At 42.0% G+C, this 26556-nt stretch overlaps 1 protein-coding gene across 5 annotated transcripts; it reads left to right on the top strand.

Annotated features, from left to right (window-relative positions):
- Nucleotides 1-2660: 2660 nt before the first annotated feature.
- PCF11 (PCF11 cleavage and polyadenylation factor subunit) lies at nucleotides 2661-23526 on the top strand. 5 transcript variants are annotated; one of them, XM_050915229.1, is made up of 16 exons: nucleotides 2661-2904; nucleotides 7776-7901; nucleotides 10198-10386; nucleotides 10802-10993; nucleotides 11836-12941; nucleotides 13207-13396; nucleotides 13491-13971; nucleotides 14230-15713; nucleotides 17070-17157; nucleotides 17876-17995; nucleotides 18537-18642; nucleotides 19251-19434; nucleotides 19915-20070; nucleotides 21141-21233; nucleotides 21771-21806; nucleotides 22417-23526. In XM_050915229.1, exons 1-16 carry the CDS (start codon nucleotides 2716-2718, stop codon nucleotides 22624-22626), a joined length of 4950 nt encoding a protein of 1649 aa, XP_050771186.1. In that variant the 5' UTR covers nucleotides 2661-2715; the 3' UTR covers nucleotides 22627-23526. The 5 variants fall into 5 exon arrangements, with proteins under 5 accessions (XP_050771186.1, XP_050771188.1, XP_050771187.1 ...); XM_050915231.1 differs by having other exon boundaries at nucleotides 2662-2904; nucleotides 13491-13593; nucleotides 14221-15713; XM_050915230.1 differs by having other exon boundaries at nucleotides 2662-2904; nucleotides 13491-13593; nucleotides 14221-15713; nucleotides 18534-18642.
- The last annotated feature ends 3030 nt before the right edge of the window (nucleotides 23527-26556 follow it).

Genomic DNA, 26556 nt, shown 5'->3' with positions numbered 1-26556 from the left:
AAAAAACAAAAACAAAGTTTTAACTGACAGCTATGTCAACTGGGCTAAGAAGCAGTGGGACATAGCTGTACCAGAAGCATCTCTAATGATTTCAGCAAAGCTATGCTTTTGATAGGAGGTGGTTTCAAGAACACATGTATGAAGCGTGCTTTTGCAGGCATAGATAAAGCCACACTCTGCACATATTGCTGGTACGACATAATTCCTGTAACAATCCTGTAACAATAAACAACTTTTCATTAAAGAGCCCAAGGACAGACTCAACGGGCATTTCTGTGCCACTCTTAATGAGCTGTTTCAAGAGCTGCTTAGAGCATGGAGTGTTCCCACAACTCATCAGCATGGGGGCCTCAGAGGCAACTTCTCGCTAACAGCCTGTAGACCTTGCTGAGGTACTACTGGCTTCATAGGAAGACCAGTGAAGACAAACTAGTAATATACGAAAATACAGGATCTGCTCAGGCACGTCGGGTGTGCTCGGTCTCAGGGAGCCAGGTGTGTTCTGGAGGGCAGCAAACTGCTTCGCCTCACATCAGGCTCGGTCCTTTGCTGATTTGTAAACAGCAAATCTGGTTTTGAAGGTGGCCTTGGACCACATGACATCCTCATCAAGGCAGTTTTGCTCGTATTATTGGTTTTGCTCCTGTAATTAGTATGAACGAGCATTCTAACTTACAAATACAGTAATTTGAGGAGGAGCCAGATTTCCCCACCCCCACATTTTTCCCCGAGGAGCAGAACAGTATGTACTGTTTTTGCTAAATAAACTGGGTTTACATTATGGCTTGATTCCTGGTACATAATTAATATTCTTCATGGACAGTGTGTTTTCAAATAGCTGGCTAATATTTACACCAAGAAAACGTCTTGCAGTCTCAGCTTCGGTCGGCCGGAGACAGAAACTTTAGTTTCATTTTCTTATCTTGTGGTGACACACTGTAAAGGCGAAGTGGTGTGTACAAAGTACGGCATTTTGAGGCTTACAGGAACAAACACGAACACACAATTCAACGGGTAAATAAAAGATGCTGTTGCGTTTCCTGTCCCCTCCTCCCTGTTTTGAAGGTTACATTTTTCAGAAAGGGGATACAAATACGAACGTAGAAACTAAAATACATTTGTATCCAGATAAAATGGCAAACAGCAGTTTTTAGCTGAAACTTGCCAGGTCTCCATTTTTGCTATCTTTCTGCTGTATTTGCAGAATATATGTATATATATAATTTTTTAATATATATATAATTTGCGTTTTAAAAATTATCTCACAGAGTGTGTTTTTCAAACTGTATTTTAATGAAGCATTCACCCATGGCCTGCTTTCAAATGCCGACAGTTCTCCACAGTTAATAAGTAATATGCAGTGGGGGGAAAGGAATGGCTATACCTTAAAACACTTTGCAAGCAAGTTAACCTCCAAGAGGTACCTTTGGGCAAATCTCATGACCAAGAGCAGGTTTTGTTACTTTTGACTATACTAGCTCTCTTCTACTAGCGAAAAGGAGAAACGCTGCTCCTGGCTCTGTTTAGACCTAAAAACACTGGTGTGAAGGGTGACCAGTTAAAAGGCGCAAGGCAGACGGGCATCAGAGAAGCAGGGAGGCCAGGATCACTTGCTGAGGCAAACGAATTCCCATCAGGTAGGGAAAATCCTCTGTGTGACCAGCTGGCACCAAGCAGCGTGCTGGCACCCCCGGGTCACACCGGCCCTCCCAGCTCCCGTGGCACAACCACCCTGGCAGAGGACACGGCCGCGTTTCGCTGACGGGCCTACAGGAGTGCTGCGGCCTGTAATGGTACGACTCGCTTCGCTGGAGCGAGCGGTTTCTCTGGTACGGGACTGCCGGCAGACACCACGGCCCGCTCTCCCGGTGCCAAGGGCCCGTTCCCGGCAGGGCGCTATCTGTGTGAGGCGGTGAGGACGCAGCTGGCAGTCGCCGGGCAGCGCCCGCCTCTAGGCCCCGGGCCCGCCCGGGGGCGGTGAGCAGCGGCGTTGCCACGCCAACGGCTGACCCAATAGCGAGCGGGGGGCGGGGCGGGGCGGCGGGCAACGGCGTTGGCACGCCAACGGCTGACCCAATAGCGGGCGGGGGGGCGGGGCCGCGCAGTCACAATTGAGGGCTTGGCGGAAAGGCGGGATTGCGCGGGGGCACCAATGAAAGCTCAGGGCAGTCAGGGAAGGCGGTAGGAAGAGGCGGAGCGCGTGAGGAGCAGGGGAGTAGGGAAACGCAACCAATTGTAAGTCGGGACGCCGGAGCGAGAGCGGGGCTTTAGCGCAGGAGCCAATCAGAGGAGACGAAGGGCGGTGCTAGCCAATCAGAGGCTGCTGTGGTGATGGATGAGCCAATCGCGGGCTGAGCAGACGGGGCGCCAGCCAATCAGAGCGCAGTCAGGGAACAAAAGGGGCTTTCCAAGCCGCCGTCCCCTTTCCTGAGAACAATTTCACATGACGCAACGGTTGGAGGAAGAGGTTTGCGAACCGTAGCCGCCGCCGCCATTTTGTGAGCGTTGAGACTGAGTCGGCGGCGGCCGAAGGAGCAGCAGCAGGGACGGCAGCACCACAGCCAGCGGGAGCCGCAGCTCGGAGGATGCGGTAGAGGAGCCCAGCGGCAGCGGCGGGGGGGCGGCATCGCTCGGCGGCGGCGGCGGCAGGGTATCGCGGGGAGGGGGCTCTCGGTCGGTGGGTCGGGTCCTGGTGCGGGCCCCGGTCGGAGAAGCATGTCGGCCCCGGAGAGCAGCGCTGGTAGCAGCGAGGCCCGGGAGGACGCGTGCCGCGATTACCAGTCGTCGCTGGAGGACCTGACGTTCAACAGCAAGCCGCACATCAATATGCTGACCATCCTGGCCGAGGAGAACGTGCCCTTCGCCAAGGACATCGTCTCCCTGATCGAGGCGCAAATCGCCAAGGTTTTTATATTCCACCGACTACTACTCCTACCTATACTGCTGGGGGGACCGGCCGGGGCAGCGGGCTAGGGCGGCCTCGGGGACTAGGAGGAAGGGCGTGGGGGAGATGGCCTACTGAGGGGCGCGGGCGGAGCCGGGCAGCGGCGAGCTGAGGGGTGGCAGGAGGAGGAGGGTAGAGGGGACAGGGAGAGACAGCGACGCAGGGGGAGTGAGAGGGCTTGAGAGACGGGAAATGGGGCGAGAGAGAGGGAGAGGCTCGGGGGGAGGCAGTGGGCCGGATGGGGTGAGGAGGCCAGTGGCGGGGTGGGTATAGCTGGGCTTGGGGGGGGGGGGGCGGTGAGGCAGGGTGGTTCAGGGGACGTGGAGGTAGTTGGGGGTGGGGGGGTGTTGGCTAATTAGGGGGCGAGCAGAGAAAGCAGGATTTCGAGGGAGTTGGAGGGTGCCGGGGACTCGGGGCGGGGTGGGGAGTGCCCCGGCCGAGGCAGTGGGGAGAGGGCCAGGAGGCTGGGGTCGCTGTGGGGGAAGCAGGCGGAGGGAAGCGTGTCTCAGATGGGATCAGGGAGCACGGGGCGAGACGTCGGGGGCTCCTCCTTTCATCGCTAAGCTTAAGGTTGCTGCTTCTACCCTCCACCCCACAGGGAGCAGGGGACTCGAGGGAGGGGAACAGCCCCCACACCACCCTGTTCGTAGGAGGGGAGGGTTTGGGACTCGCCCCACCAAAAGCTCTGGGAGGGCAGCGTGGCTCGCGATTTAAGCCCCGTGTAAATATCAGACACAACATGGCGGCCTGGCAGTGACTGGGCAGCAGCACCTCGCCCTTGTAGCTGGGTTTTCCCCCTACATGGAGTCAGTATTCAGTGTCTCGAATCTGGTGTCTGAACCCTTGCATTTAGCGATTTTGATAGTAGATGAATATTGCGATCATTAGAGAGGGCCTGACTGGGAGATTTTTTGGAGGGTTGGTGTTTTTTGGGGAGTAGTTTAAAAAAATGAAAATAAGGTTAAGTTCATAGCACACAAATTGTCCACTTCTGAAGAGCTAAATATAATGACTTTTAAGTATCAGTTAAGATAAGGCTATTTTCCCGGTGCGGTCCCTGTGAGATACTAATTTTGAGGGGGTGGGCACCCTTATCTTATAGAAAAGTTTTTGGGTGAAAGGTGATCATCTGCTCCGGATAGAGAAGTGTGTGTGGTGGTGATGGGGGTGGTTTTGCTCTGCCTGGTTAGAGAAAATTCTGTGGGCTTGGGATAATCTGTTTGGATTTCAGGTGATCTGTGCCCTGAGTAATGCTAGTGTTTTGTGCATATTTATTTTATTTTGGCTAGAGAAGTTTATTGGTTGAGGATGGGGAAGAAGAAATTCTCCCTGACTGTAGAAACTGCAGCAGCCTGTAGGATCCTAACATGGCGTCTGAAAGGCACATGATATAAAAAGAAGGGAAAGAGGAGGCTCCCTCTGAGCCCAACCCAGGCAGTTGCTGACATCAGTCAGCCACAGCACATGGATGGGGGTTTACAGCACCTTTTTAACAAGAGCATTTTGCAAGAAAAGGGTTCTTCTTTCATTCCCCCCCCCCCATTCGTGCCAGTCGCCCCTCCCCCGTTGTTTCCCTTGCTCCCTCTGATCTCAGGTGTTCAAAGGCTTTTTTCCTTTGACTTTAAATCGTGGTTTATAATGGTGAGAATTGTACTATCTAATGATGGGGAGGGAAGGATCTCTTAAGTTATTTAATCTGTCTTTCTATCAACACAGGATGGCTTTTTAGTGTTCCACAGACCTCTTCAGTCTAGTTTTAAATGCTGCCAGTGGCTGAGTTTTGCCATTCCTTGGGGAGGTGACCTCATAATCTAATAGATCTCACCATTATATCTCCTAAAGGGCAGTGGATGTGTATGAAATGATTTGTGATAAATATCAATGCTGTCAAAAGTTTTTTTTTTTCCTCATTTCTGGGTGATTTAGAGCCTGCCCTGAAGTGTGCTTTTTTTTTTTAAAGATGTCTTAAATCCTGTATCAATGGTTAGTTTTGCCTAGTTACTGTTTGTGACTGTGGTTTATTCAAGGCAAGTTTTTAGTTGTTTCCGGGAAAGTGATCTCCTTTACTAAGCCACTTTTAAAAAGTGTTGCCTGGAGACAGTTTGTTTAGTGTAAAACTTGAGTGGTCTGCTTTACAATTTAATAAATGGTTCTGAAATGTGTGACTGGTATTATAAAATTTGTAAATAAAAAGTGTGAAATATGTATTTGTCTTTTTATTTACCATTGTATAGTGCAGAATTTGTTTCCAAGACCCATTTTGTATACAAGTTTGTTTTTTTTAAACAAATTTTTGCACAAGTTTGTGACTTGGGGTTCAATTGCCAGATATGATTTTAAACTTGAAACCTTTTAGGAAACTAATAAAAAAGAGCCACACATTTCCAACAGTAGCTTTCCTACGTTATTTGAAGGAACAGTGGGAATTCTGTAATGAAGTCTTTTAATATTATGCTGATGAGCTCAGAGTTAGTGTTCTTCTGTGTTCTGGTGATTATGCGGCGCCTCCCTTCCTTTTGGTTAGTTTCGTGTGGGCATCTTTCTTGCTAGGGGATACTATATAGACCGCCTCAAACAAAAATACATTCAAGTCTGGGATTCCCTTTTGTGGTTATTGGAATATGCGCTAGATACCTTGACATAATAAACATTTCCAGAAGAAAAGACTTAAATATTCCAACCATATTTAAGTCCTGGTTCTTAAAATGTGACACCTGAGCAGCTTATATTTGAAGCAGGGTACGCTGCTAAGCTTCTAATTCTGTGCCATAGTTTGAAGTAGGCTTCCTTACTAGATTACCATGCTTCCATGTATGATTACTTTTAATGAAAGTGACAGTTAAACTTGTTACAGTGCCTTTGCTACTAAATGATTCCCCAGCGTCTCAAACTTGAAGATTAGCTGAGTATAGTGAGCTACTTCCATACATTAGTGAAATGGAAGAATATAACATACTGTCAGTAGCTCTTGGGTGTAGGTACTTCTGAGACCACTCTTTGTTTCCCGAAGAGCTGACTTTAAAGTCAGAAACGGTGCGCTGTCATTTTTTTGTGAAGTGAAGCATTCAGAACTTAGTGTTTTTAATGTGCCGTTGTGCAGACTGCTTTAAAGAAGAAACCAGTATTGCACAGACATTTTAAGTAGCTGTAGACCCAGTCTTTGATTTCTGAGACTAGAGAGATGCCTTTATTCTAACACTGTTGCATATTAGCTTGTTTACAGCTCAGTATTATGTCTTAGTGTAAGACAGGCTTTTAATGTGCTGCAATTAGTTTTAGCTAACTTAACTGCATTTTTCTGTCTTTATGTACAAAATACACCCCCTGCCTGTTTTTACTTTTTTCAGTATGCTCAAAGGCAGTGACCCCTCCCCCTGCCCCCAACTAACAAGGAATTCTACCCTTTTCAATATTAAGTTTCAGGTCATGGTAAATTAATATACATTTAAGGGTGAGGAAACATTGTGATTTACCCATATAAAAGTATTGTTGACTTGGTGCCCTTCTGTGAACCGCCTTAAAGGGGGAGGAATTAAATCTAAAATTGTAAAGCAAGAGCACTTCCACACACTTGTCTGGACACTGGGGCTGCGAAGTAAGGTGTCATTAATTAACCTAGTAGCCTACCCTGTTTAAAATGAGCAGTGAGTGAAGTTATTCTGGTTTTGTCCTGAGCTTACCCGATGGTGAATGGGACTTAAAGTATTACGAGTGGATGCTCCTCTAAGGGGATCACGGTCAACACACGGCTTGTGGTGGTGTCTTTCATGTTGTCCTCTTCAACAAGTCTGTGTACTTGCTGATGTTTTCTGGAACTTTGCTGTGCCTTCTGGTTTGTGAAAGCCAATGGTGAGCATTAAAATCACCTTGATTTGGGCCAGTAGTGCTTTGTGTACATTAGAAGTCACTGTAGCAGTCCAGCGTCACCGCACTTCTATCGCACAAACTTGCTACAAGTTTTGAAAATGGATTTAAAAAAAACAAAAAACAACCAAAACCAAACAACAAAAAACAAGCCTCCTCTTGTAGCAAAGATGTGTCCAGAGTTTGAAGACTCCCTTCTGTGAAAGTTGTGGTTGCAGTTCCTGAGCTTGTCTGTGTGTTTACCCGGTCGACTAGATGATTGAGTTTTCTCTGGATTTTGAACTTTGTTCTGACTGTGCATTTTTGCATGCACTCTGGAAATCGGAACTGTCACTATCTACAAGTGCCAAGAGAATGGGACTCCTTGCTCTGTCCGTTTGGATTACAATTCAATCCTTGCGACCTGTTCTGTGTGTAGTTTATGAAAAGACTGTGATACTCAACATACAATCTACAGCTACAGAAGTTCACTAATTTGGGCAATTTGCCAGAAGTCTGATTTGTGTTCTGTGAAATCCAGAAAAACAAGCATTCAGGAGGTTTGAATTATAAACTATTTTTTAGAAGTTCCTTGAAGTGCTAACGATGGTTTCCTGCTAACTTAAAGTTACTTTCTCAAGTGGGTTTTGAAAGGTTACACTCGGTACACTAGCGGCAATACTGTCTTGTGGGCTGCTTTTTTCTTTTTTTTTTTTTGCCTTTTTCCAAAGCTTTGATAAGCAAACAAAATAACCTAAGGTGTTCTTTTTTTGTGTGATAGACCCACTGCGTTATACTTTGAACTGAGTATCGATTTTCCAGATTAAGTTTTTGTATAAACAAAAAATCCCAAGCCAAATCCCTTGGTATTTATAGTGACAACCAAAAAGAGAGGTCTGTATTTCTGGGATGGATAATCCCTTTATTTAAAAAGCTTAAAATATGTTTTTGTTGTACTAAACTTCTCAGTTTCTTTTTATTACTCCAGGCTCCTGCATCAGAGAAGCTCCCTGTTATGTACCTTATGGATTCCATTGTCAAGAATGTGGGAAGAGAATATCTTACTGCATTTACTAAAAACCTAGTTGCAACATTTATTTGTGTATTTGAAAAGGTATATACACTTTCAGAAAAGTTCTGTATTCTAAGCAAAATTTGTTCCTGGTAAAATAAATACATGCTTTCAGTTTTGGGTTTTCTTGGGTGGTGAACTATACAAATTGATTGTTTTTTATAAATCTCAGTACTGTATCTATACTGTGGAAGATCATTCCTGCTGCTATCAAGCATGTAAGTTACATGTTAGTTGAAAGATGCAAAGTCTTACTTAATTTAATTTGGTTCATAAATGTCTGTAATTTCCGTATCCAGGCAAGATTTTACTAACAGTATTTTGGTTACCGATTGCTTGCCTGGATGGACTTTTTGTAATGTATAGACCAATTAATTATGAATTGTTGGTTTATTTTTAAGATAGTAAGTAGTCTTTATGCCAAGAATAGACTGAGAATCAGTTTCTTGTGCATTTCTCAGAGCTGCTCTCTCCTGTAGTTAGATTTGTCTGATTTACTTGATTCGTGATGTGCAAAACGAGTGCTTAAATTGTGAAGAGTGAATAGCACTGACACCTGATTCTCTCCTGGTGGTCTGTGATTTGAAAAAAATGCTGGGGGTGGGGAAAGGGTCTTAGAATGTATTGCTATATGACATTACAAATACGTGTTTTAATTTCATTCAACATTGAAAGCTGCTGCCATATCTTCTAATTCTTGCTCTTAATCTTTAAACCCAGTGAAGTAATTGTGCGTATTCCTCAGTGAGAAAGGCAATCAAAGTCCAGTTTTTGAAAGGCTGGACTTCAGTGGGTTTAAGTTGGATCAGAAATGAAGTGTTAACTTCTGTGGTTTCCTGTATGCTATAAGAAAGTGGCATCTCATATGAATGAGATGAATGGAGCTTTTGCGTATTTATCTATCATTGCATATCAGCAAGGATCTGAGATCGCACTATGCTTTATATATGGTTTTCAGATGTAAAATGCATGGTGAAATAAGGAATAGATTTTAATAATGACCATAGAAGCCTTACACTCTTGTGTGTAGAGTAGATAGGTAGACACTTACTTGTTTTTTCAGTATTAAATTGTGAATGTTCTTTTACTGAGTTGCATTTAATGTTGCAGCTGAAGCTCTGGATAATAACTAATTTTCAGAGTTTTATAGGTTAACTGTCTACTAAGCTAACTAGAACGATTTAATTAATGTGTATTAATTAAATGTGTATAGTGGCAGTCACTTCTAATAGCTTAATCGGTCGTGTTGCAAGTAGAATTCCAGCACTGACATTGTTACAAATTTTCTTTTATCAGTAAATGGTCACTAAGGTATCTTTAGACACTTGATGAAGTCAGAAACTTTTGCTCAGTCATTTCTGCACCTTTTGCAGTGAACTTTATATCCTCTCATTGAAAATTGTATAAAGGCACCCCCCCAATAGCTAAGTAGGAATTATTTTTGTTGAAGTTTCTGCTCTTCCCCGAAAGAACCTCTGAACTTTCCAGATTATTCTATGTCTTGCTGTAACATCTTAAAACTGCAGCAGAAACCATCTACATAGTCAATACTTAATGATTAAATCGGGATATTGACATTAGGACAGCTGCATATATTTTGCCCTCAAATGTTTTTCATTTATTGTTTAATTGAACTACTCAAGTTATGAGATGAACTAAATTTTGCTTTACTGTAAATTTCTAACTTGCCTGTCATAAGATAATCCAAACTAATTGCTTATGAAGAGATAAAGTGGGCACTGGTCCTACAAGTACGCTTGATCTGTGGCTCACAGATGGGTCTAGTTTTGCAGCTGAACTGAAATATGACGACTTCATTTTAGCTAATACCCCTTTTGTTGCATTTGTTGGAAAAAAATCCTTCAGTGACTAAACAGCTGAGCAAAACACCTTTTCTATTCACAAAGTTTGTTGTTTCCTGATTTGTTTGTCGTTGTTACACTCCATTCAGCACAAACACTTGAATAATGTATTGTCTCAGAGGCTGTTGCCTTTCAATATTCTTGTTACTGTATTTTTTCCACAGAAATTGGGCAAGTAAAATGAGAATTTTGGTAATGGAAAAGTTGAAAGAAAATTCTCAGAGAATGGTAATACACAATAAAACCTTCAAATGGCCTTGAAACAAGAATTCCACATTTGAGCTTCTGTTACTGATTCCGTTGGTATAGATCTATGATCTGCACTGCTTATAAATTCTGTATAGCAAGTTTAATGTGTTAAAATGGCAAACTGTTGATAGAAATAGGAAATAAATGAAATCTTAAGTTCTACAGAAAAGTTTAAGAAATTGTTTTATATTAACTTAACAAGCCATAGAATTGTTTTATTGTTTTAGGTGGATGAAAATACTAGGAAAAGTTTATTTAAATTGCGCTCCACATGGGATGATATTTTTCCTTTGAAGAAACTATATGCACTTGATGTCAGAGTCAACTCATTAGATCCTGCTTGGCCAATTAAACCTCTGCCCCCAAATGTGAATACTTCTAGCATCCATGTGAATCCTAAGTTTTTAAATAAATCGGTAAGTTTTTATGTCTACTGTATGAACAGATGGTAATACATGTAGTTTTCATTGTTTGTATGCTGCTTTTTGACAATTCAGTGTATTAAGAATGAAGTATCTGACCTTTGTAGACAGGTAAGAGGAATTTCCAAATTCAGAATATTTGATGGGTTTGGTTTTTAGATTTCAAAACTGTAGTCTAGATTTTGCAAAATTGATGAATTTATATTAAATGATGTACACCTGTCAGAGCAGGCAAATTCTAGTGGGGCAAAAGTTTCAAATTGTTTTAGTTATATTTTGCATTAAAAATGCAATTTATAACTGTTACACGAACTAAGTCCCAGTGCTGGATCATGATAACAGTTAAAGGAGATGGAGTTAGTTGATTCCATCAGGATTTTAAATGTAACTTTTTTTATTCTGTCTTTAGCCAGAGGAATCTACTGCACCTACCTCTGCTGTCACTTCTGGTGCCTCTACTCCTCCAGCTGTTCCTGAAATACAAAAGAATTTGACACAGGAGCAACTGATAAGGCAGCAATTGCTTGCAAAGCAAAAGCAGTTGTTAGAACTTCAGCAAAAAAAATTAGAGCTGGAGCTGGAACAGACTAAAGCACAGTTGGTGAGTAGGATAGTTGATGAAACTTTTATAGTTGGGTCTCACTTTCTTTTGGACAGTACTTAGCTATACCGGTAACTTCAGTACGTTATTTTTTCCTCATGCTAGGCAAGTGTAGCTGTTTTAGGACTAGAGCAATGCAAGCTGATCTGCGGTTCCTGAACAGTATTTGTAACCTAAAAACCTTAAGAATTACAGTCGAAATAGAGGTAAAAAGAAAAGTGAAGGTCTTGGTTTTTTGTTTTTAACTTCTGTCCAAAACGATGCCTGCCTGTGATCCTCGTCTTCCACCTCTTCTTGTGGCTCACACGAAGCCAGGCTTTTTCAAATATATTTTCTCTCAGAGAACAAGGAAGCTTGATTGTTGGAAATAAAGTCAGTTTCCTCATTAGGGCAGGTTGGTTTGATGCCACCATCTGAAGATGGCGATTAAGCTGTATTGTTTTACATTTGTAATTGAAAGTCTTGCTATGTTGACAGTTGATGATACCAAAATAAAGCATCTTTGAAGTGTAGAAATCTGAAAATTATATCAGATACTTGGCAGGTTAGTTGCATTGAGCATGTGGAATATATAGAAAGACTAATGAGAACATGTGCCTAAGTTTGCAGTATTGACTTTGTAGTACTGATTTTGCATTAGATTAGAATTTGATCTTTTGTAATGGTACTGCATTATTTTAACGCTTGTAATTAGCAGTTAATGGGTCATTTTCAGTTCAATGGCTGAATCTCATAACTTTCAAGACATTTCTATTTATAGTTTTGGTTTCGAGACAGAATATGAGCATCTCGGGGTAGGAGTTGTGTCATGCAGATTAATGCTGGATTTTTTCCTATTTCAGGCTGTATCTCTTAGTGTTCAGCAAGGATCATCTACTATAGCTTCAGTTCCAGCACCTTCCAAGCAACACATGTCTCCCACACCTCATATGACAGTTAAACCACCTCATCAGACTGCTGTGCAATCCGAAAAAAACAAACCATCCCCAAGTCCTCCACTTCATGATATCAAAATAGTAAATAGGGATCCTCGACTTAATAGGATGGCTCAACATTCTTCTCATGCTAAAGATCAATCTCATAGGAAAGAATTTCCACCGAACATGACCAGTCAGTCTGATACCAAGGCAAACAAAATGCAGGCTGAAAAACAAAACTCAACAAAGCAAGAAAAATTGAAAGCAAGTGAAAAAACACAGAAGAAAGAACTTGACCAGTCAGAAGCAAAATCTAAATCACCATCCCCTTTGAAAAATAAGCTACCCAATACTAAAGATCCTAAAACCCAGGAATGTGAAAGCACAAAAGTATCTGAAATTAGTAAGCGGGATCCAAGACTGAAAAGACATCTTCAAGATAAGTCAGAGGGCAAAGAGGAGGAGATGAAAGAAAAGAGGAGAAGTACAGAGAAAAAAGAAAAAGAGGAACATAAGACATGTGAACATAGACCAGTAGGCAGCAGAAATAAAGTAATTAATGGTGCTGTTCAGAAACAAGACACGACTACAGAGGAGTCAGAAAAACAGGGTGGAAAACAAGGGAGATCAAGTAGTAGAAAACGGTCACGATCACGCTCTCCTAAGGCACGGTCACCATCTACACATTCTCCAAAAAGACGAGAGAGGAGATCACCCAAAAGAAGACTTAGGAGTTTATCTCCCACTTCATCAACTCCTAAAATTGGAAAGATACGTCAGATAGGCCCTAAGCAGTCTCATGTTGAAGAAGGCACACAAGCAGCAAGAGATGAAAGAAATTCTAATAAGAGAAATGTTAAACAAGAGGTGCGAGATCCGAGGAGAGTGAAAAAAGCCCAAGAAGACAGGCCCCAAGAAACAGCAAGCCAACATTCTACCAAAGCTTCTCCTGATCCAAAGGAGAATGCAGAAAACTGGCAAGGATCCAAATCAGGCAAGAGGTGGAAATCTGGTTGGGAAGAAAATAAAAAGTAAGTTACTATCTTATAAACAACTTCTGTTGGAAGTCAGTGGAAATTCTGCTGCTGACTTCAATATAGTTGGCTTTGGGAGGCAACGTTCAGATTGTTAAAATTGATAAGTTTAACTTATTTGTACTAGTGAAATATGGAAACGATGCATGCGTAGATTCTGTGGTGAAAGTGCTGTTTTGCCGTGATCCGTTCTAATAGGAATGTAACGGTTATGTCCTGAATAAACACGTAACCTGTATTTTAAATGTATTCTTGCTTTCAGCTCACAGCAGAATGAAGAACACCAAGCACTTGGTAAATCCCCTCACCAAAGACATCGGGAAAACTGGCCTGCAGGTAAAGGAATTTTATCACCCCGAGCACCAAAGCAGCAGCACCGGTTAAGTGTGGATGCCAATTTACAGATTCCCAAAGAATTAACATCTGCAAGCAAGAGAGAATTACTTAAGAAGGTAATATGAATAAATCTGTCTTCATAGAAGTGTCCTGGGTATAGTTTGCTTTTCTGTCCTTTTTGGAAGTCTAAACTTTAACTTGATCTTACAGGCCAATGAACGCTTAACATCTGGTGAAATAACACAAGATGAGTTCCTCATGGTAGCTCATCAGATCCGACAGCTGTTCCAGTATCAGGAAGGAAAGCACAGATGTAATGTCTGGGATAGCCCTACAGAGGAAAAATGTGGTTTGAAAAAGAAACCTCTTCTGTCAGATGCAGAATTAACATATTATGAACATAAGGCTAAACTAAAAAGAACACAAGTTCAGCATTCATTGTCAAGGCTTGACCTGTTGGATCCTGATGATATTTTGGATTATCATATACCTGATGCATTGCTTTCTGGAATAGAATGTGAGCAAGCAAAAGCCAAGCGTGGAGTACAGTTTGACAGAAAAGAACCATTTGGAGAAAGATCAAGGAGACACTCTCCTGTAAGTGGCACTAACAGACCTTTTGCCGATAACCTCTCACCGCTTGAGAGTCGACGAAGACTTGAGGAACAAAATGCTACTAAAGGAGCAAGAGGTTCTAAGAACTTTGATCCTTACGACAGCTGGGGAGAATCGGATGAATTTAGAGATGCTCTCAGACAACAGGGGAAAAGCACAACAGAGTTCCAGAAAATAGATGGTGATGCAATCTGCAGATTTGATAATCGTGAAGAAAGACAGCTTCTTGGGCAAGCTGGTATGTGCTTTTGCTTTATTTTACATCTGTTAAGTAATTGGCAACATTTTAGTGAGTGGTTATCTGGTTTGTTCTGGGTTTTTTTAGGTGTTCGAGAGGAACCAAGATCACCATTCAGTGAACGTTTCAAAAGAGCTAGGTATGAAGATCCAGAGAAAGCACCATTTCCGGAAAGTCCAGGATCAAGATTTGGAGGCATTGAAGCAAAGCAGAGGATAAGTGCACTAATGGAAGACAGACCTCTGTTTGATGGCTCGCCTAGACAGGCTGCTGCAAGGGTTGGGGTAGATGGACAAGGAAGTCCTTTTGTTGATGGTCCTGCTGCTGGTTCAAGTTCCAGAATTGATGGGCCACCTGGACAGGCTGCCATGAGATTTGAGGGGCCTTTGGTGGGGGCAGGTGCATCTCAGTTTGATGGACCACTGGCAGGAGCAGGGGGAGCTGGAGCCCTAAGATTTGATGGGCCACCAGGGCAGCTGGCAGGGGCCCTGAGGTTTGAAGGACCCCCAGGGCAGGTTGGTGGAGGAGGTCCACTGAGGTTTGAGGGACCTCTTGGGCAGATAGGTGGGCCTTTGCGGTTCGAGGGGCCTGCAGGGCAGCCTGTAGGTGGTCCTAGATTTGAAGGACCTGGAGTTGGTCTCAGGTTTGAGGGTCCCCGTGGTCAGCCTTCAGGTGGTCTCAGGTTTGAGGGACCTCATGGTCAACCTATGGGGCCTCGAGGTCAACCAGGGGGTGGTCTCAGGTTTGAGGGACCCCATGGTCAGCCCTTGGGGCCTCATGGTCAACCAGGGGGTGGCCTCAGGTTTGAGGGGCCACATTTACAGCCATTGGGGCCCCATGGTCAACCTGGAGGTGGCCTCAGATTTGAGGGGCCACATGGTCAGCCTATGGGGCCACATGGACCATCAGGTGGTGGGCTTAGATTTGAGGGGCCACATGGACCATCAGGTGGTGGGCTCAGACTGGAAGGACCACATGGTCAGCCAGGTGTAGGTCCTAGGTTGATTGATGGACCAGTACACCAGGGAGCTGGTGGACTTAGATTTGATGGTCCTCTGGGTCGGGCCGGTCCGAGATTTGATGGTTGTCATGCAGCTGGATTTGATGGTCAGCCGGGACAGCTGTCTCTTTTGCAAAGATTTGATGGAATTCATGGACAGCCTGGTCCAAGATTTGAAAGGGCGCCTGGCCAACAGGCACAACCACGATTTGATACAGCCATACCTCAAAGATTTGATGGACCTCACCAGCCAGCCTCTAGATTTGACTTGCCCCTTGGCCTTCAAGGTGCACGTTTCGAAAATGTAGCTAACCATCCTGCCTCAAGACTAGAAATGTCACCATACGGACAAGGTGGTCCGTTTGTCGAGCATCCCGGCCAGGGCTACAACGGACCATCTCATGGGATGCAGTTCCAGAGACCTGATATATTTGATGGTTCGCCTGGACCAAATTTCAATGGGCCGGCTGGCCCAGGAGCACAGAATTTCCCATTGAGAGCTGGACATTACTTTGATGAAAAAAGTCTTCAGGGTCCTCAATATGGAAACTTCAATAATATGCCAATGGGAAGTAATCAGGTAAGAACTGATTGCATTAAATGGTTTGCTTGCAGAAGTATTTTTCTGTAGAGAATTAGCAGTTTTTCTTCCTCTAAAAATTGAAGATTTTTCTGAAGAGCTGGCAGACTGGGAGCCAGTTTCAAGCTTAAAAAGTCATCCTTCTTCAGTAGTTTCTAGATAATGTAAGAAGGACATGCATTGCTATTCTTTAAGGATCTTTTTTTAAGAATTAAACAAAATAGGGGATCTTTACAATCACTTTGTAGCTCAGAATATGACAGTGAAATTAGTATTTTTAACTTGAAAACAAAACTAGGTCATTGGAAGCCTGTGGTGTTTTCATTAAACTTGCACAAAAGTGAATTCTATATAAAGCATGACAGATAACGTAAGTGAATATAAATGATTCATTTTTCTAAGAGGTGTAGAATTAGAATGGACCAAAATAATTCTGTTGTCTTTTTGCAGCTGTTAGTACTGGTGACAAGCCAGTTTTAAAGAGATACCCATAACTTGGGGGAGTTGAGAAAGATAGGGACATTGTCGAACTACAGTCTTTTAAAATTATATCCGCACCAGCATGCTCTATGAGTTCAGTTGTCTTTGCTGTTGCCTCTTGGAAATGCTCTCTTTAAAAGGGGAAAATGATACTTTACCTCAGTGAAAACGATGTAATTTCTTTCAGTAGATTAGAGACTTTTAGAGAGCATTTTTCATTTGGGGGATAATAGTTGAAGAGTTAACTGATTGTATGAAAGCAGGTAATGTGTCCTGCTAACCTCTAATGCGATAAAATTTTAATTTGTAAATCCAGACAGCAGCCAATTAGGAAAAAAAACCCCATTTTTATTACAAGTGTGTTATAAAACCTGGTTTTCTATATGAAGCTTACTGTAGCTGGTTTGCTGAAAAATCCTGCTTTCAAGATGTGTTTCATGTAGATGCTATTTCAGTTCTTAGATAAGAATTAATCGTGGCATTTGTTAATGGACAGTTACTGGTTTTTCAAATTTCTTTCTGATGAGCTCTGTTTTGGTGAACAGGAGCAATTTAAAAGGAAGTACTGTATTTGGAAAATGTGATTGAAGACTCAGTAGGTAGAAGAAAAGGTGTTTGGTTTTGGTTTTTTTTTTTTAATTGTTAGGCAAAATGAGTATGTGTTCTGAAATTTTTCTAGTGGGAAATGAAAATGAGGGGAAGGTTATGTAGTCCTTTGTGGACCTTTCAATACCAAACTGACATGGTTCACTCCTGGAAGGAGTTTAATATATATAAAATTGTTGAGAAATGTCTAGAAGTTAATGATAAAATTTTAAAAAGTAAGTTTATAATTGCACTATTATACAAAAAATACTTAAATGTTTACTTTCACAGGTTTCTCTCATGTCTGCTCAACCAGGGCCTTATGGCCAAGGTCAACAGTATTTGCCAAATCCTGGAAGTTTTGTTCAGAACCCTGCAGGTTTGTACCAAAATAATTAACTTTTATTTCTTTTGGATTGTTCTGTTTGTTAGTGGCCACAGAAATTACCCTTTTGTAATGTCCTGGTGTACTAGGTCTGTGTGGACTAAGGGAAGCCTCCTCAGTGAGGTGGCCATAGATTTGGTTTCTGTAGTACCTTCATCTCTTTAGGGGTTTCCCTCAAACAGTGAAGGCTTTCATTAGTCTTCATTAAACATGTGGTTTGGTATATAGTTGTGCTAAAAAAAAAAAAATTAATAAATTTTGGTCTGCTTTTGTGGAAGGCACCAGTCTGTCAGTCTGGCTTGCATTTGCCAGAGTGTGTAAACATTCCCAGTATATGAGTGGTTAGTAATGAAAAGCTTCTAAAAAGTCAGAAATGGTTAGAGTAGGTGATGAAGTAGATTAGTCCTGGTGAAATATTTAAGTGTAAAATAAGGAAAATACTGCATTTTAATAAACACTATCCAGTAGAAATCTGTGTATGGGCAACCAGCTTAGATAGCACTTCAGAATACATCACGAAGGAAGCAGTTGCAAGGGAGGAAATTAGCCAAGGACTAAACATAAAGCAAAGAGAGTTGGTAAATAATTTGAAATAAAAAATGGAAGGAACAGGAGGCAGAAGGAAAAGCATGTTGTGAAATACGCTGATAAAAGTGAAGTAAATTTCTGATGCTAACCTTTTGTCTCCTTGAATGTCGATGTTTTTCCCCAGGAGCCCTTCCACATTCATATCCTGATAACCACCTTGGACAGCTTGATGTCAATGAATTGTTTGCTAAACTGCTGTCAACAGGGATCCTCAAACTGTCAAAAACTGATTCCGCTTCAGCACGTATGTAGATCCATTATGTTCTAACTACTCAGTTTATCCACAGCTGAAGTGTAAAGCTAAGTATAAGAACTTTTGTGAACTCCTGCATGTTTTTTTTTTAAACTGAACTTTGTTTTTGGAAAGGAATTTACTGCATCACATGCAGTAAATTCTTAGTATCTTGTTTAATTTGTACACTTCAGCTATCCAGAGCAGTCAGTTTTGTCTTTGGCTCTGTGCCTCGGTAACTTGTTCATGATTATAATCAGATTCTTGTCAGTTTCTGAAATATTTCTGTGTCTCTGAAGACTGAATTTTAATGCCAAAGGCTGAGGTGAAACGCTATTTTCCTAAATTGAAATTCTGAGTAACTTACAGTATCTTGTATGCTTTTTTTAATGATGTTAGAAGATGACTGACTTAGCTATTACACACTTGTATTTTAGCATAGTCAGATCATCTTGATTAATATTTGACTAATAATAACTTTCAGGAGCATGTAATTTCTTTCTGATGATGTACTGAAATTTTGATAAAATGATATCTTTATGCTTTCTAGAAGTGAATGAAACATCAGCCCAGCCAGCTGCTGAGGAGGAAGATGATGACCAGAATGAAGATCAAAATGTTCCAGACCTCACTAACTTCACAGTTGAAGAACTTAGACAGTGCGTATAGTAGAATGAGTTTACAGTGTAGTAAGAATAATGCCATGCTAGTATCTAGATAGTTAATCCAAGATAGCGGAGAGCTTTTGAAAGATTATATGTCACTTTGTGACTAAGAGGACCTTCACTTTTTGATGTTAGCCTTGGAGAACTTGAGGGAGGAAAAAGAGGCAAAATTAACCTGGCAAAACTGTCTTTACACAAGTTGCATGTTGTTACTTAATCAGTAAGGTTGTGATATGTATTGAAGTCAGTGTTTCTTCCTTTGCTACTACTAATTTTACCACCTTTGTGGTAGTTTGCAAAGCTGAGGCAAATGCAGGCATTACCATTTTATGCACTATTAGATGATAAAGCTAGTAGGCATGAAACACAACACTAGCATGTTTCTCATGAATAGTTAATATGAGCCCATTGTTTGTTATTTGAATGTTTCAATCGATTGTGTTATGAAAATCAGGAAGAATTTAGCTATATTGTGTGCTTTAACCTTGCAGTAGATTCATGCTTTTCCTCTACTCTTGTGGGCATATGAAGCAACTTAATGAGAAACTTCTTACCTGTTTCTTTTCAAAGAAATTTTAAGACTTTTTTTTCCCTTTTTGTAGGCGTTATGATAGTGTTATAAATCGACTGTACACTGGAATTCAGTGTTATTCATGCGGAATGAGATTCACCACTTCACAGACAGATGTTTATGCGGATCATTTAGATTGGCATTATCGTCAGAACAGGACAGAAAAAGATGTTAGCAGAAAAATTACACACAGAAGATGGTACTACAGTTTAACAGTAAGTAATGCAGTATGTGTCGATAAATTACGGGCTGGATTCTGTGTTTTACTTATGTATGTGCTGTAGGATTGCAGTTGAAATTTACATCGTTGCAGGAGTTGGCCTTTGGTAAACAATGATGTCTTAGATATTTCAAGTAGTTCTCAAATGCCTGTCAAAATACAAAAGGCAATTGTATGATGAACAATAAACAGTTTGAAGCTGTTAGTACTGTTTTCATCGCACTGAGAATGGAATGGAAATTGAAGGATAGTGGTTTTTCTGGAAAAAGCTTTTTTGAAGTGTAGCATTGTGGGAAAGTGCGCACTGTGCTAATGCTGCATGTGAGAAGCATTTCAATTTTAATGAAGTAAGGTTTATTAAATATGGTACTTTTGGGATGGTTTTTGTTTGTTTTTTTTTCCCCCGAGATGTATTTTTTAAACATTTCTGGCTATTTGTCAGTGTCTTGAGCGTGAATGAAAACTTTTTCCTCAGGACTGGATTGAATTTGAAGAAATAGCCGATCTAGAGGAGCGTGCAAAAAGCCAGTTTTTTGAAAAAGCTCATGAAGAGGTGGTGTTGAAGACACAAGAAGCTGCAAAAGAGAAGGAGTTTCAGAGTGTCCCTGCTGGACCAGCTGGAGCAGTTGAGGTAAGTTTCAGCTTGCCTTTATTAGCCCAGATGCTGAGAATCATCTAATACTTCAAAGAAGTTTACAGCATTCTTTCATACAGTGGGCTATATGTAGACTGAAGTCTTGTTCTTGGACCTCTGTGCAGCCACTTCATTGGTGGTGTATTTGTGTATGTAACGGTTGTTTCCCAGGGGCAGGTAGTCGTATAAATCGCCTGTAGTTCAAAAAAATCTACACCCATTGGCATTCCATCGTTTTAGCAAAATTGAAATGGGCAAAGTGTGTTAATTTACTGAATGTTTCCATGGAAAGAGTAAACAGAGCAAGTGAATTGGAAATGGTCCTTTGTCATTCAAATAATGATTGGGTTTACTAGGTTTTTGATACTCAGACACAGAAATTTCTTTTTCAGTAGAAGATAGGCATTAGAACAAAGAAATACCTCAATCTTTAAGTAACCGCTAGATCTGTATTTTGGTAGATGAATTGGTGTAGTAATCAAATACAAATGTCGGTAGAATTACAATTTAGTTTTACATGCTAAGCCTCTAAGAAACTAGCTATCAAGCCATGAAGGCCTTTGTAATTTTAAAAAGTACCTTTTGTGCTTTGTTCTCTGAGTTGATTATTTTGCACGGAAGTACTAAAAATGTTAATACTTCATCTAAAAGTTCTGTCTTTTTAATTTGAGACTCCAGGTTAAGGTGAAGATAATGCCATAAATAAAATTAATTAAATACCTGTACTGGATTGTCTTACGTGACAGTAAAACAGCATTAGATTGTTACAAAGTGTTTTGCAGAGACTTCCTAGTTGAAAGGGCAAAGCTTACCTTTCTCAAGTGACAACAGCCTTCAAGGCCAGATGATGATCGTTGCTCAGTCTGCAAACTATACTCAAATAATTTTTAAATAAAGTTTTCTAAGGTTATTTTTGAAGTGTGGAGGAAAGATCATGTTGTAGTCTTAATGTATTTATCTTAATTTAAAAGACCCTTTTTTGACTGTTACTAGATTCTTGAAGTTCATGTGTTCAGTAAATTGTTGCAATAACCTCATTTATCTCTGTTACTCCACTAACTTTTCAGAGCTGTGAAATTTGCCAAGAGCAATTTGAACAGTATTGGGATGAGGAAGAGGAAGAGTGGCACCTGAAGAATGCTATCAGAGTAGATGAAAAGGTAATCTGGTCTTATTTATATGTGATATTTATAGTAAAAAACCCAAAGAATTATAGCAAAAAAAAAAAGGGGGGGGGGGAGGGCCAAGTGCTCTTTTTCTCCTGAAGGATTCCCATGGTAGTTTTCCTGGCTTCCAAGTACATAAAGATCTCAACCTTTGGAAGAGCATGAAGTCCTGGTACCATTAGTATAGGCTCACTAGCCTTCCCTTATACTGCAGTGCTAAAAGAAAAGTGAATGTCTCTATATATGGGTGTAGATATTGGTTCAATTATTTCTGTATACAGTTGTACACAAATAATTCCCAACACTTAGTAGGCTTCTATAATTCCCAGCACTTAGCAGGCTTCTGTATGATAACTTTTCCTAAATATACACAAAATCTTTTCCCAGTTATACTTGACACCATACTTGGCCTGCTCATACCACTGTTTTTGTAGACAAATCGTGTGATATGTGTAATTGACACTGTTCATACCCAGTGATCCTGCTATAATTTATTTTTATGTATTTAAATGTATAACAATTCTTTTTCAGATTTACCATCCATCTTGTTACGAAGATTACCAAAACGTAAGCGAATCCTTCTTCATATTTTTTGAAGCATTTTGCTTTCAGTTTGTTTGCTTAATCTCTGACTTTGCAGGGAGCAGATGTGCTACCCATTTCTCTTGCTTATGACTAGACAAAGAATCGAAGGCCTTGGGCATGGCAAGTTTATAATACAGAATTAGCTAAGCTGTATTTCTTGTTGTGATGTACTGTGGCAGCTTGTGTGTCATACATGACTAAAGCAAAACCATTGTTTGAAAACACATCATGCATTTATTGTTGAGTAGTGTGCGTAATCTTAGGAATTTGCAAAAATGGAGTAAATGGGTGTTGGTGTGCATTACATTTTTAAGGCTTTGGGAGTTACAATTCCCCTGGGGACAGCAGGGAATAGTTTATGGTAATGTGTTAAGCGTTTCATCACTGCTTGGATGATACGTTGTCAAAGTTGTGAAAAAGTAATGCTATTAAAGAATAGATTTGTTTACTTAGGATCTTGATAAAGTAGAAGTTTGGATTTTGAGTGCCTGACTATCAATGTGTTTATGTTTTGAAAAAGAGTAAAAGGGATAAGAAGCTAAAAATGGTTATTTTAATGTGTGTTAATCCTACATTGACTTTCACTTTGCAGACATCATCATTTGATTGCACACCATCTCCCAGCAAGACTCCTGTAGAAAATCCACTAAATATAATGTTGAACATTGTTAAACAAGAAACACAAGAGTCCTGTGACTCGCCTAAAGTCAAAGAAGAACCTGATGACACCCCTACTGCCTGTGCAGAAGAGAGCACACCTGCATCTACAGATATTAAAACAGAACCTGATGAGTCTGTTTAAATAAACTGAGGTATGAATTTTTTTTTTTTTACAGAAGAGCTGCTGTGTTAACTCTGGAAGGCAAATACTTTTTATATGAAATAAAAATGTTCAACTGAGGCAGGGCCTCAACTACTGTTTGGTTAATAAATACATTTTTGTATTTGAATTTCTTATTGCCTGCACAGTTTCAGGTGTCATTGTGTGAAAGTTCTGTAGATGCGTGAAAATTTAATGGAATGAAATGGTATGTGTAAAAATGTACAATTTTCACTTGTGGAAATGTAAATTATAAATAAAAGATATTTTTGCTATATATGGAGTGTAATGTTTATGCACACCATCCAATGAAGACAGTGTTTCTGTACTTTTTTCAGTTTAAATGGAATTAAAAAGAACTTTTGCTCAATAAGATTCAGAAAAATGAAAGCAAATAACTTCCTACAGTTATCACATAGGTGGGTTATCAAGGGAAGCAGTGCAGGAACTTCTCAGACAGACAACCCTAGATTTCTTTTTTTTTTTTTTTTAAACTTATTTGAACAAACTTACATATCCAGATATTAAAAAAAAAAAAAAACAAAAAACACCAAAAAGACAGTTTTGGGTAGAAGGGGTAAATTTAACAAACCAACCGGAGTGCTTGATTGTGAACACAAGTGCCAACAAACAATTAACAAACCAGGATGCCTGGTAGTTAAGACATTTTTAATGATTTTTTTTTTTTTCCATTAGTCAAACACATAAGAATTTAATACAGCTGAACAAACTTTTCTTTACGTTACAGGGGGGAATGAATGTAAGAATGCTCATTTGAAACATGGTTAACTTTTTTTTTTTTTTGTTGCTTATGACTGGACTTAGATGGTAAACCAGATATCCTGAGATGTTAATATTTCTTAAATGTAATAAATAAAATTAAGCATATATTTGAGTGTGAGTCTCTTCCTTTCAGTAATGGGTTTGTGTGGCTGACATGTTTGTGGGATTGGAAATAAGCATACAATTGTGTCTCTTAGGACAATATGCATTTAATGTTTTATTCACTCTGCCATTTGTGTAGTGCATATTTTTAAAGCTGCGGGGAGCAAGACATTAAGCACTAACAGTCAAAGAGCAATGTTACAGTCCTAGTGTATTACTCTTGCAGTGAGGATACTTGGGAGATCAGAATTCACCCTTGGTGTATGATATAAGTAGAAATAATGAGGTGTGAAGGTGATTTTGCTGTTGGCTGCAACACTTCACATCTTCACAACCAGGCTTCAAGCAGTTTTTAAGATGTGAATAATTCCTTGACTCTTGTATTAAGGTTGTAGTTACAGTTGTGAGTGTGCCCTGCTCTAGATGTCAGCCTTAAAAATATCTTTCAATTGGAGAAAGTCTAGAGGAACAAAAACTTAAGGAGATTGATCAGGGCTAAGTCAGTCCTTAGGTGGTGTGTGTGGCTGCTGGCTGTGCTGGGGGGGGTGGGTGGGTTACTCCTGTGTTACTTGTTGCAACTTCGTCCCAGAGCAGGGATGTAGGCTTGGCCCAACTGACACTTTGTGTCCTGGAATACTGTAAACTGCTAAATCTAAATCATACAAATTGAAATTCAGAGGAGACTGAGCAGAGAAGCCACGTCTTGAAATATGTAGAAGGCTGTTAGGGAACAAATTACTCTGTCTACTAGGGACAGAACAAAAAGAGACCTGTAAGTGGCAGCAAGAGGATGATTTATGGCAACTTTCTAATGACAAGGATAGTTAGGCTCTAAATGGACCTTACTTGGTCCATGTAGTTACCAATGTGCACCTGTAAATCTGATTGGGAAGGGTTCATCCTGCCTGGAAGCAGGAGTCTGGAAATGCAGGGTGCTTTCTTCGCCCCATCAAAGGAAACCGGCTTCCCTCCAGGGCACCAGCTGGTTTTGGCTAAGGGAGCTGAGGAGCAGGACTATGTAACTGCAGGAAAAAAACCACCCCCCTTGTACTCTATGAACATCCTAGTGCAGAGAGAGAGAGGGTTAAACGTATACAAATCGTGACTGGCGTCTGTTTATGCTCTCTCTGCGGGATAATCAGGTTAAATACCTCTTGGTCAATACATCACTGATGGTTTCAGAGATGAGGATACTTGTTACACTTCTCCGTGGGGAATGACATGAAGACAGTACCTAGGGGTGCCAAAAAGCACCACCCGGCAATGCAAGTTCCCCCACGCCGTCCTTTCCCTGCTATCCTACCTCTCATGCACTACAGCCATCCACAGGCAACTGTATTGCAGCTCAATCGGATGAACCCTATCTGCAAAAACGCCGGGCAGTCCTCCCTCCCCGAGGGAGAGCGGGCTCCGCCGCCCGGGCTCCGCCGCCCCGGCCCCGCGCTCTCTCCTCTCCCACCGAAGCACCATGGCCGCCCCTCGCCTCCGCTCCCGGCGGGCACACACCGCCTCTCCCGCCCTGCCCGCCATTTTCCTCCCGCCGCCGCCTCCCCGTGGGGACGGCTCGGCGAGCCCGGGGGAAACGCGCACTGTGCCCATAGCAACCCCTCTGCGGCGTCGGGCGCAGGGAGGAGGAGGAGGAGGGTGCGGCGAGTGAAACAGGCTCCCGGCGAGAGTGGCGGCCTCCCGGCCGCTTCTGCTGTGAGGGGCCGCCATGCCGACGGCCGCCGCCGCGCCGCCCCCCCGCCTCCCCCCTTCCGGCCGGTGAGAGTGGTTCGCCCGCGCTCCTTCTTCCCCCTTTCCTTCTCTCAGGGCTGGGGGCATCCTGGCTGCACCCCGAGCACCGCCGCGGCGGCAGCGGGCGGTAGCTGCGCCCCCACAGCGGCCACTCTCCCGCCTGGGCCGTGAGGGGAAAGCCTCGCGGGGCCGCGGCGCCATGGCGCGAAGCGGGACGGGGCCCGCCCGCGGCCGCGCTCCCTCGGCTCTGGCTCTCCAGATCTGTTTTGCCCGAAATCCCCAGTCTGTGACATGGGGCCCCGCCGGCACCCACACAAAATACCGAAGTTGCTCGGTATATTCGCCAAACATGCGGGGAAAGGCAGCATAACGGCGGCGGACACCCCCAGCCTCAGCCGGCCGGGCCTGTGCTTCCCAAGCTGGTGGCGTTGCCCCCGCACGGGGCCCAGTAGCGTGGCCTTGGCCGGCAGCGTGACATGGCTGGGGCTGGCAGCCTCCCCTCGTCCCCTGGAGCTACTGCCAAGACGTGCTGCATAGCACTGGGTTTTTTTGTGTTACAGAAATATTGGGAAACCTAAAATTGTCTCTTCCCCCCATTCTGAGCCATATTCTTCTTCGCTTAATTTCTTTAATTGAATTTTGGGCAGGTACTCATCTCAAAATGCTTACTGAATTCTTTCTACAAAGGAGTTTTCTCTTAGAACGTCCAATGAGCATTTGATAACAGTTTTGATAAAAATTGCACTAAAATTATGAAACCTGTCCTTCACTTTCAAAATCAACGTGTTTTTCACAGAATTCATGTTAACAGCTGCTTACTGAACTTCAGTCCCAGGGCAGCTGCCTTCAGCTTGTTCGTGGTGGCCTGCGCCAAGAAGCCATGCAGCAGCACTTGGCATCGATCTCCATGCAGTTGTAGGTCTCCAGAGGGAGAAGGGAGACAAAATTCACTCTGTTGGCGGGCCTTGTCGTTTGCTTTTCTTCTGGATAAAAAAAAAAAAAAAAAAAGGATTACCTTGAACTTGCTGCACTGGAACATTGTGTTAAACACATTAGTACTTTGGCAAGTAGTGTAATTGGCCAGATCTTCCTCTGATGTAAGTCTGTATAATTGTGCTGAAGCCTGTAACCCTCGCTTGGCATAATGAGAAATGGCTCCCTTGTGGGAAAATTATGTCCTGGTGATATTGTCTCTTTAAAAAAACAACTCAAACCACAAAAAATACTCAAATATTATTTGGAAACATGAACTAGATGACCTCCTGAGGTCCCTTCCAACCTGAATTATTC

The sequence above is a fragment of the Gymnogyps californianus genome, chromosome 1 (assembly GCF_018139145.2).
Source record: "Gymnogyps californianus isolate 813 chromosome 1, ASM1813914v2, whole genome shotgun sequence".
In the NCBI taxonomy this organism is placed as follows: domain Eukaryota; kingdom Metazoa; phylum Chordata; class Aves; order Accipitriformes; family Cathartidae; genus Gymnogyps; species Gymnogyps californianus.
This window is presented reverse-complemented; position numbering and strand designations above follow the sequence as displayed.

Bases quoted from the DNA above. Each gene is read 5' to 3' on its own strand.
- PCF11 (XM_050915226.1), top strand. From the start codon at position 2,716: ATGTCGGCCCCGGAGAGCAGCGCTGGTAGCAGCGAGGCCCGGGAGGAC. The intron at 14,134-14,220 runs GTATGTGCTTTT...GGGTTTTTTTAG, and splicing joins ACAGCTTCTTGGGCAAGCTG to GTGTTCGAGAGGAACCAAGA. The intron at 17,996-18,533 runs GTATGTAGATCC...TATGCTTTCTAG, and splicing joins AACTGATTCCGCTTCAGCAC to AAGTGAATGAAACATCAGCC.